At 39.6% G+C, this 13,393-nt stretch overlaps 1 protein-coding gene across 1 annotated transcript; it reads right to left on the minus strand.

The window, feature by feature from the left end:
• Nucleotides 1-286: 286 nt before the first annotated feature.
• Nucleotides 287-11,689, minus strand: LOC308343433 (2'-5'-oligoadenylate synthase 1-like). Its single transcript, XM_080804448.1, has 4 exons — nucleotides 11,619-11,689; nucleotides 4,993-5,182; nucleotides 1,638-1,847; nucleotides 287-1,130 (listed from the first exon to the last, which is right to left on the minus strand). The coding sequence occupies exons 1-4, from the start codon at nucleotides 11,656-11,658 to the stop codon at nucleotides 974-976; spliced, it is 597 nt and encodes a 198-aa protein (XP_080660574.1). The 5' UTR covers nucleotides 11,659-11,689; the 3' UTR covers nucleotides 287-973.
• Between the last annotated feature and the right edge of the window lie 1,704 nt (nucleotides 11,690-13,393).

The raw sequence follows: 13,393 nt of genomic DNA on the forward strand, positions 1-13,393 counted from the left end.
AAGCATACAAATTCTCTGAGGACTCGCCTGAAGGGGCCAGTGCTCATTTATATGTAAGAGTTCTGTCATGTGGAGAAGCCTAATCACTCACATTAATCTGCAGTCATACTTCATACATCTTCCGTGCTGATGAATCATTGCTATGCAAGTGAGTCAGGACATTTCCTCCGGTCTATGTCTGGTGGGCCCTGGCTTTCATTATCAGTGGCTGCTAACACTGCTTAATAGAAAAGAAAAAACAAAAAACAATTTACACCACCAATTGAAAACGGTTGTGGCAAAACTGGACAGTTCATAGCCTGGGTACTTTATTTTCCCCTACTTAGGGCTGAGCACCTTACAACCTCAAGAATGGCTCCACTCTGACTCATAAGCTGTGACATAAAATGATTTTGGAAACAGTTTATTCTGAGGCAGTCCATGGTATTTCTTCCAGATAGTTCCATGTTTCCATGTAGCAATTTGTTAGTTTATGTCTGGAAATGAACAGGCTATACATAGTACAAGCAGGTTTTTGCAGGGAAATCTTGAAAACACAGGTGACCCAATGAAATGCCAGATCACCAAGAGAGTTAAAAAGTCAACCTGAAGACATAATGAACTAAAACTAAAAAATGGAAGTGATTTTTTACCCTTTTAGTTAATCTTCTCTCAAAGGACCTGGGAATTTTATTTATTTATTCACTTGTGGCTACTTTGATTTAAAAAAAAAAAAATTTTCACAAGGCCACCAAAGCAAATAAATCCAAAAAATGGGAGAGGATGGTTCAATTCTCCTGAAGGTTGAAATGGATTCTTTTATCTTAAATGATAAGTCACATCAATATGTTTGTTAAAGATTGGATCTCTAACATCGTGACTTAGAGTGAGACAATCATACAGCCTTTCCTCCAGAGCACTCTAACTGGGAATGTGTTCAGCGTCCTTTTTATTTTCTTCATGGAAATCCAAAGATAGTAGCTCCTTGTCCAGTTTACCAGTCGTCTGTGAAAAGCCAAGGGGGCTCAGCTCTCACTCCGCTGAAAAGAGGTTTCAGTAGGCTATGTCTCGCCACAAGGGCAACTTCATCCCAGGCATTGCACGTGTCACAAACGTTGACAGTAGGATTGGCAGGGTCTAAAATGAATGGCCTAAAACAAAACAAAACAAAACACAAAACTATCCATGTCTGACCTCAGTTTTGATTGTTGCATAGTGAGAAAAGGGGATGTCAGAGTTAAAGAAGGAACATGGTTAAGAAAAGGGCCCTTGGAAGGATGGAAGCAAGCCCATGGGTGGCTAATACCCATCAGGCAAAAGCAGCATCTTGCTTTTGCCTCCCCACCGCACCCCCCCAACACAGACGCCTTCTCTTTTTTCCTCTTCACTTCAGGAGGCGTTTCCTCCCTGCTTTCCTGTCTTCAATTTCCTCCCCATTTGCCATGTGTATCCACATTTGATTCATTCCACTCAAATTACTCGTAATTCACACTTGAGAATTAAAGTTCTGTGAGAAGTAATCAAAGGGAATTGACTCTGTGCTAATTAAGGACTTCTCATTTACAGTGAATCACAATAAAGCTATCTTTGCTCCAGACTTCCTTTGTGGCTGACAAATATGCTTCTTCTTTCCTAAGGGCACAGAAAAAGATAGTTACCTTGTGTGTTTCTGTTTCACCTTTACAAAAATGGGGAACTTGGGATGATAATGTCTGTGCCAAACAACCTCGATTTCTGCGTATCGAACCAGAAGCTTGAGGACTGCCCTCATTCCCTGCACCAGGCTGAAGCGCAGCGGCTTTCCCGCCAGTTCCCAGATGTGAATGGTGAGGAGCTCCACGGTGTAAGATGAGGGAAGTCTCCGGAACCTAGACACACAGATGGAAGGGTTGTCTACTTCCCTGGGTTGTTTACTTCCCAGAAAATGAAGACAGATTTATTCAGTTATGAGAAAAATTTAAGCCCAACAGGCAATTTACAGAAGAAGAAATTCTATTTTCAATCTCACTGTTTTTGTTTTTGTTTTTTTATTTTTTTTTTAAGATTTTATTTATTTTTTGTCAGAGAGAGAGTACACACAAGTAGGCAGAGAGGCAGGCAGAGGCAGCGAGAGAAGCAGGCTCCCTGCTGAGCAAGGAGCCCGATGTGGGACTCGATCCCAGGACCCTGGGATCATGACCTGAGCCGAAGGCAGCGGCTTAACCAACTGAGCCACCCAGGCGTCCCTCAATCTCGCTGTTTATCAAACAATAATTTTCCACCCAATAGATTGACAAAATATAAAGAATGATAATATCCAACGTGGGTGGGTTTGTGAGAAAACAGACACACTCTATCGGTGAGAATGTAAATTAATACAGTTTATTTTGTAAATTAATACAATCAACTCTATACAAATTTGACATATGCATCCCTTTCATCAGCATTTTCCACTCTATTCCTTCTGTAGAGAATGTGGCTCATCTGACTTGAACACACTTCGGATTTTGAAGACTTATATTTTTTAAAAAGGAAAATATTAATGTTTTATATTGATTGCATGTTGAAATGGTAACATTTTTGATATAGTGGACTAAATATATTACTAAAATTAATTTCATCTATTACTTTTTACCTTTCTATATATTGCTACCAGAATATCTAATATTGCACATGTGGCTTGTATTTGAACCTTACATTCTATTTGTCTTAGCAGTGATCTGTGCTGTGCAGTCATTAAAAGAAGGTAGATGTCTGAGATCTCTAGGTACAGATATAAAAAGATATAATATAGATTAAATGAAAAACAATTTTTAAGTGACACATAAACTGCAAACCCATTTGTCCTTTGTTTTTAAAAAACTAAGCATACATAAAAAACAAATTTGGTGAAATATGTCCTAAATATTCTTAGGGAGGTGGGAATTTGGGGTAAAGAAGGAAATTTTTTTTACATTAATCTTTTAAGTTGCAGTTTATGTTACACCAGGGAAAAATGAAATAGAAATTAAAGCTGAGGGTTAAAAACAAACTCGTGGGAGAAAATAAAACAAGTGGTTTCAGGATTTTGTGTTGATTGATACCCAAATATGTGTTTTTGTTGCCTTGGCATTCATTAGCCATAACAATCTCTTTTGAGGATATGTTGCAAAATCAAGCAGTTTTTTCCCCCAAGCAGAATGGAAATATTTTCATACTATCACTATTGGTCATTTGTTTTTACTTCAGTAAAAATAAGAAAAACCAGAAGTAAACAACATTTTTTATCCTGGTCATGAAATAACAAACCAGATTTCAGCTGATCAATAATTCAGTTCCTGCAGTACTCCCTTAGGGATTGACAACAACAAACACCAGACTCCAAATCCGTCTCCACTTGAACCGGCTAATATTCCCATGCGCCAAAAGGAAACCATGGTTGAAAACCACTCAAGCAGGAGATGCTCTTCATATTCCATGAGAGTAAATGTAGGGGAGAGAAAGACATTTTACGGCATGTTCTCGTGGGCAGTTACGTACCTCTAACACTTGTTCTTATTATCCTGTGTTCTATTTGGGCCCTTTAACACTGTTTCATTTAACTCCTTCCAGTTGTGTGCAAGTTTATTTGTTCTTCAGGAGCATTTCTGTTGTTCCCAGCTTTCCTTATCATGGCAAGCACAATTCTGAATATAGTTATATGAATTCCTTTTTAAAATGTGATTGATTTTCCCCAAGGTTGGTTCCCTAGGTATTTCTAAACTCTTTTTTTAAACATTTATTTTTAGTACTCTTTTTTTATAACACATTTTTGATAAATGGCCTCAACCTTTTTTTTGAAACCAAGTAATAAATAAACATTTTTTTATGTTTTATTGTCACTTTTTTTATATAAGAGAATTTCCTTGACAAATGGTTGAGTATTTTAAAATCCTTAACACATAATAAATATTTAATACAACCTTACCAGATTACTTTCCCAAAATAGAAAACCAATTACCATATTATAACATATGTGGTCCAATTTCCCCACAATACCACCTTTTTTAAGTCTTAGAATTATTGTTCTGCTATAGCAATAGATAAGTTTCTTCTTCTAGACCTATAAATGCTCTCCATTAAAAAAAAAAAAAAGTGTTAGATTTCAAAACCAGCGCTTGTCATCTGACCAAGAATCTTACTTAGGCAAGAAGCTTTATTTCTTTGTTCTTCTGTCCTTCTATCTTTAATAATAAATTTTTACCCATCCAAATGAGAAAAAACATATAGGATGTTTGAAGATGTTTAGAAACAGGAGGAAATTATATAGAAGTAATACATGTTTTTGCAAAGTGACTTAATGTTTTCAATGGTAAACAGAAAAATACACAAAGAGTAGAGTGAGTGATTAAGATGAACAAATCAAGATATTAGCAACTTTATACAAAGACAAAGAAGACATAGTCCTTCTAGAAAGTGCCATATATAAATATGTTACAGTAAATACCTTGTCTCTGCTATTTCTGCCAAATGGAGAATTCATTTCTACAACTTTATGAAAAGTTTATCTTAAAATACTCAGATGAGTCACTGAATCTCCCTCACATCCCTTCATCATGAGTTAGAACACATTCCTACCAAAGGCAAGGAAAGATACAAGAACACGCATGCATCAGCTTTTGAGGACCCCCTTCTCTGAAAGACAACTCTGCCCCTGATAAAACTGGCTAAAGAGGAAGGAACAATTGAGGCTTCAAAGAGTAAACATCCCACTCACATTGTGCTAGTAGTTTCCCTTTTCTTTTTCCTGTGCCTTCCTTCTTTGCCCCAGTCCACCTGGTTATGCCAGTGAATATTTTTGTTTCTGTTCTTTGGTTCCTACCAAACCATTATGTTGTTTTAGAATAATGTAATACAGATGTCCCATATTCTAGACAGCCCTTTCTCCTTCTCTCTCACTCTCTCCATATATTCCCTCTCCTCTGCCTACCAAGGAAAGAGGTGGGGCCTGAAAGTGTGAAGGAAAGGGATATGAAAAGAGGAAGGCTCCCATGGTGTCCATGTGCCGGTACATACTTATTTTCCTCTGTGGAGTTGGCAAATGATGTCTTGAACCAATGTATCATTAAACGAGTGAGCTCCTTCACCCTTGCCACAGATGCCTTGACAAAATCCACTTGGTACGGCAAGAGGGCCAAGGCACACAGCTGTGCCATGTCACTGTCGTCACAGAGGTACAGTCTGCGATAAAGGTGAAGTTTTAAATCTGTTAACACCAAGGAACAAAGACCATTGTGAGTATGTGCTCCCTCCTCTCCTTTCTTGGTTTCCCCTAAAACAATGTTACCCTGATTAATTAGACCTTGGTCATTTAAAACAAAACTGTTTTTTTCTTCTTAGGAAAGTTGTTCCAGTTTGCCCAAGTCATTAAAAGAGAAAGCTTCAACATCATGATCCCAGAGCAGTTCAAATTGAGCAAACTCTGCTATGAGCAACTCTGATGAGGCAGATTTTCTGTCTATTCTCAGAGGAAGTTTATTGCCAGAAGCAGATTTCATTACCTTACATCAAATATCATCTACATATAAGCTAAATGTCATCAGGCTCTCTCAACAATAACCTATATAAACCCCCTTGTTTTGTATCTAAATTGTTCCTGTTTGTACACATACTTGCAGAAGAGATTCTACCACCTGGACTCTTGAGGGAATTTATTCTATTTATAAGGGTAGAGAAGATTTAAAGATGTGTTTAGGTCAAATTTAAAACAAATAACCCACTTCAGTTAACTGTAAACTAAAGAGGGAGGAAAACTAGATTAAATGGCAAGAAAGATGAAATAATCATCTATAGATTTACTACTACAATCTCATAAAACATCAATTCAGGTTGTGCTTACTCTACTTGTAGGAAATATAAATGTTTAGTATCTTTGATCATAATCTATTTAAATTTTCCCAATTCAACATAATTAGAATTTCTAATATGATTTTATTTTGGATCGCCCTTATACATAGCTATCCTTCTACCCAACTAAATTGTCCCACAATGACACCCTTGTTAATTGTGGCAGATTTTGAATCTACAACACATATTTTAAAGTTAACTAGCCAGGAACTTATTTTACTTATAAAATACACTTTACAAAAAATAACATATATGCCTTGATCTAGAGTCCTAATTTCAAGCATATCTATACAGCCTTTTCATACTGGTCCAGTTGTTGAGGGTCAAATCAGAGTTCTAAAGTAGGTTGATTATCAACAGATTAGAGAGTAAAATCAAATTCCTATGATAAACGTAAGCGAATAGAGTTATATATGGCAAATATTCTTACCAAGGCATATTATAACACACATATTTTAGCTCCAAACCTTCTAAGCCACAATTGTTAGAACAACTTCCAAAAGACATTTCAGTTCTACCGGCAGACTCTCTGCCTTTCTTAGCAATCAGACTGGGGAAGAAACTCAAGATTTATGATGATAAAGATAAAAGAAACAATAATTTAACTCAAATTTTGGTGTTCAATAGGTCTGTCAGGTATTTGATGACCTTCTCTAGCTGATAAGATGTCCTGGCTGACTCAGGGATTATCTACTCAAAGCTACTACTACTGTATCAACATTTACTCTCCTTCAAAGTTCCTCACTGGCAGGAACCCAAGTTAGAGGTCTCTAACTTCTTTTTGAGGCTTATGATTTTTTGTTTCTTCTCTGTGTGACTTAGGTGAGTTTATTAAGCTTTATTTTTTTTTAAAGATTTTATTTATTTATTTGACAGGGAGAGATCAGAGTAGATAGAGAGGCAGGCAGAGAGAAAGGGAGAGAGGGAAGCAGGCTCCCTGCTGAGCAGAGAGCCCGATGTGGGACTCGATCCCAGGACCCTGAGATCATGACTTGAGCTGAAGGCAGCGGCTTAACCCACTGAGCCACCCAGGCGCCCCTATTAAGCTTTATTTTATCATCATCCTATCATAGCCACCACTTGTAAAGCAGGAATACTTGGCTCCTTTGCTTTGAATCAAAGACTATCCTGGGCACCTGGGTGGCTCAGTGGGTTAAGCTGCTCCCTTCGGCTCAGGTCATGATCCCAGGGTCCTGGGATCGAGTTCCACATCGGGCTCCTTGCTCAGCAGGGAGCCTGCTTCTCTCTCTGCCTCTGCCTGTCTCTCTGTCTACTTGTGTGCGCGTGCTCTCTCTCTATCTCTCTTACAAATAAATAAATAAAATCTTAAAAAAATACTATTCTAAGTGCTTAATAATTATTAACACATTTACTCTTTGACATCCTAGAGATGCAGGAACTATGATTCTCGCCAGCGTGTAAGTGAGGAAGTAGAATCCGAGAGGTTAAGTAGGTTGCGCAAAGTCAGCATGCCTGGGAAGTTAAGCCATCTGTTGTCACCTTACTGCCCTCTATTGCAGGTTGGATCTGAGCCCAAATGCTTCCTAACTGCTGGCTAATTCAGGTGTTCTCAGACTTTAATGAGTACAGGAATCATGTGGGAATCTTTTGAAATGCAGTTTCTCATTTAGTAGGTCTGGGATGGAGCCCAACATTCTGTAGTGCTGGCACATTCCCAAGGGACGCTGGTAGAGCTGGTGTGAGAATCCTATCTGGAGCAGAAATGTTATCAATCAGGTCTCGTCAGATCTCTCGGCTCTGGGCTGCATTGTGACACACAGGCCATGCTATTAATTGTTCAGCGCATAGGTAAGATGTGCAGGGAATAACAACAAGATTCCTATGAAGATTTGAGGCGATCATCGGAGTCTTGCTCTGACAATTATTAGTAACATAGAGCTGCCCACTAAAATTCCTTGAAATCCTAGGACTTGTTGGAGTTGCTGGACTCTTGTTGTTCTATAAAACCCACTCCCCAACCTCAGTGGAGAGAAGCAGGGCTGCATAATAATTTCAGGCTTTTTCAATTCACTTCACACAGCTGTGCTCAAGAACGTAGGGGACTTAGAAGCCAGTGTAAAAACATGCTTCTGCTCCTCTGGGGGACATTTTCACCTGAGAGCTACTGATATAGCCTCAAATCCTCAAGACAATTACCCAGGAGCTGCTGTTAGCTAACCACTGTGCTTTTGAAGTCTGCACCAAAGAGAAAGAAAACAATTAGCACAAATACGAGAGCATGGTGAGCCTATGGTAAGACTTAAAGGGATAGAATTACCTTTTTTAAAAAAATTATTCATTGTACTAAGTATTCTGCTACATGATTTCAAATTAAATCTCATATTATAATTCTTGCAACTATCTCTGTTTTATAGATGAAAAAAATGAGGCTTGAGAGTTTTACTGGACTTACCTAAGGTCTCATAGGTAATATGAAATAGATCTGGGATTTGGCTTCAAGCCCAGGGTGTTCTCTCCATTACAGAACTTGGAGGTTGTATCAATCTACACAGGTCCTAGACAGTCTGAAGGCTCTGGATTGACAACCCAGCCCCTGTACGTACTGGTGACATAACTGTGGGTAAGTTGCTTACATTTTCTAAGGCTCAATTTTTTAAAATAGAAACTGGAGATAGTATCTTTCTTTTAGGCTTTTAGTGCAAATCAAATGGGATCATTTATTCAGATTAACTTAAGCAATGAGAATTATATATGGCATATAATGGGTGCTGGATACATCACGGCATTTCAAAAAAATCTGCAGGATCAGCAAGATTATCAGAGCCAAGAGGACTTAATAAAACTGCAGGATAGCCCAAGAGTCCACACTCCCTTTCCCAGCAGCCTGTTTTATTTCAGAGTTCCTCATATTTTTGTCTTATTATAGGTGATGTTATAGTAAAATGACCTATGTATGTATCTGTTTTCCCCTCCAGACTATAAACCTCATTGGGTCTTATTCATGTTTGCAACCCCAGTGCTAATAGCTTCTAGAAGGTGGCAAGCATGCAATATATGTAATTTTAACATGAGCAGCACACTGTCCAACAGCATTGATAAGTAAAAGAACTAGATCAAGAAAGTCAACATGTTCCTCTGGAGTGTGGCTGAGAGGGTAGGACCAATGTATTGTATATGTATTATGTATTATGTATTATGTATTGTATATGTATATGTATGTATATGTATTGTAGGACCAATGTATATGTATTCATTCCCTTTATTCCATAAACAGTTATTGAATAAAACAGTGCCAGAGGGGCGCCTGGGTGCAGTGGGTTAAGCCTCTGCTGTCGGCTCAGGTCATGGTCTCAGGGTCCTGGGATGGAGCCTGGCATCTGGCTTTCTGTTCAGCAGGGAACCTGCTTCCCTCTCTTTCTCTGCCTGCCTCTCTGCCTACTTGTGATCTCTCTCTGTCAAATAAATAAATAAAATCTAAAAAAAAAAAAAATTAAAACAAAAACAGTGCCAGGCACAAAGACAAACTTATGCTCACGGAGCTCAAAACACTGTAGGAAGTCAAACCCGTGCACAGTGACAATACAGGAGGACCGTGCTGCGGCAGTGATACAAGGAGAAAGGAGAAAAGCAAAAGAGGCAGGTCTAGGAAAGATTAGAGAAGGAAGCTGAGCTGACACTGAGCTGAGTCCTGAAAGATAAGCAGAAACTACAAGGTAGAGTGTAGGATGGGACCAGTTTAGAAAGGTATACCATTAGGGGCGCCTGGCTGGCTCAGGTAGAGAGCTTATGGCTCTTGATCTCAGGGTCGTGAGTTCGAGAGCCCCATGCTGGGGAGCGCAATTATTTAAATAAACTTAAAAAAAAAAAAAGAAAGAAAAATGTATCAATGGAAACAGTGTGCAAAGACATAGAGATAGGAGAGAGCATAGAGCTTTAGGAAAAACAGATACTTCAGGGTTACTGGGCTCATGAATCTCTCGCCTACAAAATGCAAGCTCCAAAAGAACAAAAATTTTGATCTCCTATCTAATCCATTGTAAGTATTTAAGAGCACATGGTAGATATTGCACAAATAATAGTCCAAAGGGATAAATAACAATGAAAATGTTTAATATGTCCTGATAAACTGCAGAAGAATCACTGACCATGTATTGGCTCATGGCAATTTGGCAATTTGTTTCCACCTATTGCCTCAAAGAGAATACACACAACACACACACGCGTGCGCGTATACGTATATATGTATACATATGTATACAAGAATATACATATTCTTCACGCAGAAGCCTAGATTCAACTTCCAAGTTCTCTGGAGAATGTATTTACATCTATATAAATCACTTAGTCATCTGGGCCTCTTCTTGGGCTACTATAAAAAAATACCACAGACCAGATGGCTTAAACAACAGAAATATATTTTTCCACATTTCTGGAGGCTGAGAAGTCTAAGGTCAAGGTGCTGGTAGATTTGGTTCCTGGTGATAGACCTCTTCCTGGTATGCAGTGGGCTGCCTTCTTGCTGTCACATGACCCAGAGAGGAAGCTCTGAGGTCTCCTTCTCTTCTTCTCAGGACGCTAATCCCGTCAAGGGGTCCCTAGTCCCATGACCTCATCTAAATCTGATTACCTCCTAAAGGCCTCTCATCGCAATACCATCACACTGGGGATAGGGCTTCAATAGGTGAATTCAGAGGGGCCCATAACAGGACCTTCATCTTCTTGCCTAATGGAGATACTTTACCCTCCCTTTTTATACATCTGACTAAATTTTATATTTCATATCTCATTCCAGATACCACAACTTCTTAGGGATAAATGTAACAAATGTAACATCACAATGGCCATAACAATGTCATTCTATGACTCTGTCCTTCTCATTTCCCATTTCCTGAAGGAGTTCCCTCAGATTCCTCCCCTATCTAAGACGCCCCCATTGACTAGCTCACATGTGTTTGTAGACTCTTCCTTTCCATACCACATGCTATTTGTCATTACTATCTTCTCTGGATCTTTTGCGTGGTCCAATGTTTTCTACGGCTGCTGTTACCAGAAGTATTGAGGGTCCTACCGAAAACAGTAATGCCATCAGGGTGGTCGTACTTGCCAAAGGCACAACCATTTCTGCCAGTACCAGGAAAGTGAGAGCATCAAGGAGAGAGGCCTGTTCTTGCCTCTTCTCAAGGCAGAGTGAGGGTGTCTTGACTACTCAGGCCCTCTGGACGCCTTCCTCACTCCACAATAGCCCCAGAGCTACACTCTACCACTCAGGCTGCAAAGCTGAGCTGACTTGAGCTCTGGCTACCATAGCAGATAGCCAGAAAACAGCTCTTCCAGTTTTCACTCACAATTTTTTGAAATCTTCCTCCAAGAGACAGGGAGGGGCATGCATCCACTGGTGCTAAGTATTAAGCCCCTCTCTCTTCAACAATGATTTGTTGAGTTTGGGCTAAAGTTGTGTTTCTAACCCATCTCTCCCCCTGGCGGAGACTCATTTATCCTCCTGAGTTTGCCTGATGGTGAGTGAATCCTGGTGCAAATTCAACTTAGGCTCAAAAAGGGATTCTTGCGCTCTTTCTCTACTCCATTATACCAGACAAATAGTCAATCCTTGATCACACCTCTTAAATTAAAAACTGGTGGCATACAGATACATGGTGTTCACATGCTATAGAAAACTGTCTCCTAAAAACACTCCAAGTTCCAGTTCTACTCTAAGCAGTCTGGTTCCCTCTGCCTCAATCAATATGGTGTCCAGTGTGGTCAGCCCTCCTAAATACAATCTGAAAAGGCACCCATTTTAAGGCTTCCTGTGAAACAAAACAAATATATCTCACCTGTAGAGGGGGCAGGCCCCAGGATGTCAAAGTAGGCCATGATCTCAAAGGAATGACTGTGAAGACCTTCTGTACATACAAAATTGAATCTTAAAGACAATGGTGCTCTCTTTCCCATTAGGATCCTTAAAAAAGGAATATGACATGGCATGAGAAAGAATAGAGAAAGAACGAAACACAAGATGATTTTCAACCATCCTTCCCCTTATTCTACCCCTGCTACTCTCTTGACTATTTCTTGAACATTCCAGAAATGTTCCCTCCTCAGGGTCTTTGCAATTATTGTTCCTATACCCATAATACACTCACTGAAGATGATCCACGTGGCTTCAGCCCTGGCTTTATTCAGGTCTCTGCTGCACCAGTTGGCCTTTCCTGGCCACCCTTTAAAACAAGAGCTCCCTCCCTGTTTCCTGCCCCCTTACCCTGCTTTATGATTCTTTACAACATTTAGTTACCACTTGGAATTATATTATTTGCTTATTTCTCTCACACTTGGGTATTAGTTGAACAAAGGCAGGAGCTGTGTATATTTTCTTCACTCCCCTGTCCCTAGTAACTGACACATAATAGGTGATTAACAAGTAACTTAAATGAATTAGCATCTGAATATGGAATGGGACACAAGATACAGCCAAACATGAACATGATGAAGTAAAATATTTTAAAAGAAATCTGGCTTCTACTTCTGGGTATAATGGAGTAGTTTATAAAAGACTGACGCTCAATAAGAACAACCAGAAAATTAGATTTTAAAAACTATGTGTACAGGGCGCCTGGGTGGCTCAGGGGATTAAAGCCTCTGCCTTTGGCTCAGGTCCTGATTCCAGGGTCCTGGGATCGATCCCCATGTCAGGCTGCTCGGTGGGGAGCTTGCTTCCTCCTCTCTCTCTCTCTGCCTGTCTCTCTGCCTACTTGTGATATCTATCTGTCAAATAAATAAATAGAATCTTTAAAAAAAATAAATAAAAATAGATAAATAAAAACCATGTGTAGGCATATTCGAGAGGCACCAGGGAGTTGAAGCTAGAGAGGCTGAGGTCCGGTGAGGGTGGGGACAGCAGATCATGAACAGATGGTCATATACTCTGCTGCTTTCTTTCTGGGGACATACACTGATTTGGGGAATAGGTTAGAGGATGAAAACATGGATTTTGTCTGGGCAAAGAGAAGCTGCTGGGGTTAAAGAAACCAGCAGAACCCTGCCAAGCTCCTGGGGCCTAACACAATATGGAGAGACTTAGAGGCCACAATCCTGATGAAAAGGGAACGGTGGAAAGTTGAACCTGAATATGACCTTTTCTTTTCCCTCCAAACGTCTGCTGAATTCTAAAGATGCTTGAGACAGGTATGGTTAAAGAAACAAAGCAGGACGTCTTGAAGAGTTGAATGGGATTGTTGACGGTCTAACTGGGTTGAGACAACATGGATTAGGGTTCAGTCTCGAGGGCTGAGGTGACAAGGACAGGACTAGTGGGGATTTCCTGACAAATATACAAGGTTTTAACAGTGGTCCGTTAACTTGGCCACATGATAGAATCACCTGGGGATCCTTAAAATATACTAACGCTTTCACCTCCACACACGTTTTTGTTGTTTTTTTTAAAATGGGTATGAGGTGTGACATGGATAATCAGCTCTTACTCTATCCATTTGGTGAAGAAAGAAAGAGTAAACCCTCATTGAAAAAAGAACATCCCCTGATGCATCTAAGATTTTTTATGCACGGTGTCCTGGCTTTAATCTTTAAAAATCACTAGGAATTCCAAGAAATA

The sequence above is a fragment of the Martes martes genome, assembly GCF_963455335.1.
Source record: "Martes martes genome assembly, chromosome: 5".
Classification (NCBI taxonomy): Eukaryota; Metazoa; Chordata; class Mammalia; order Carnivora; family Mustelidae; genus Martes; species Martes martes.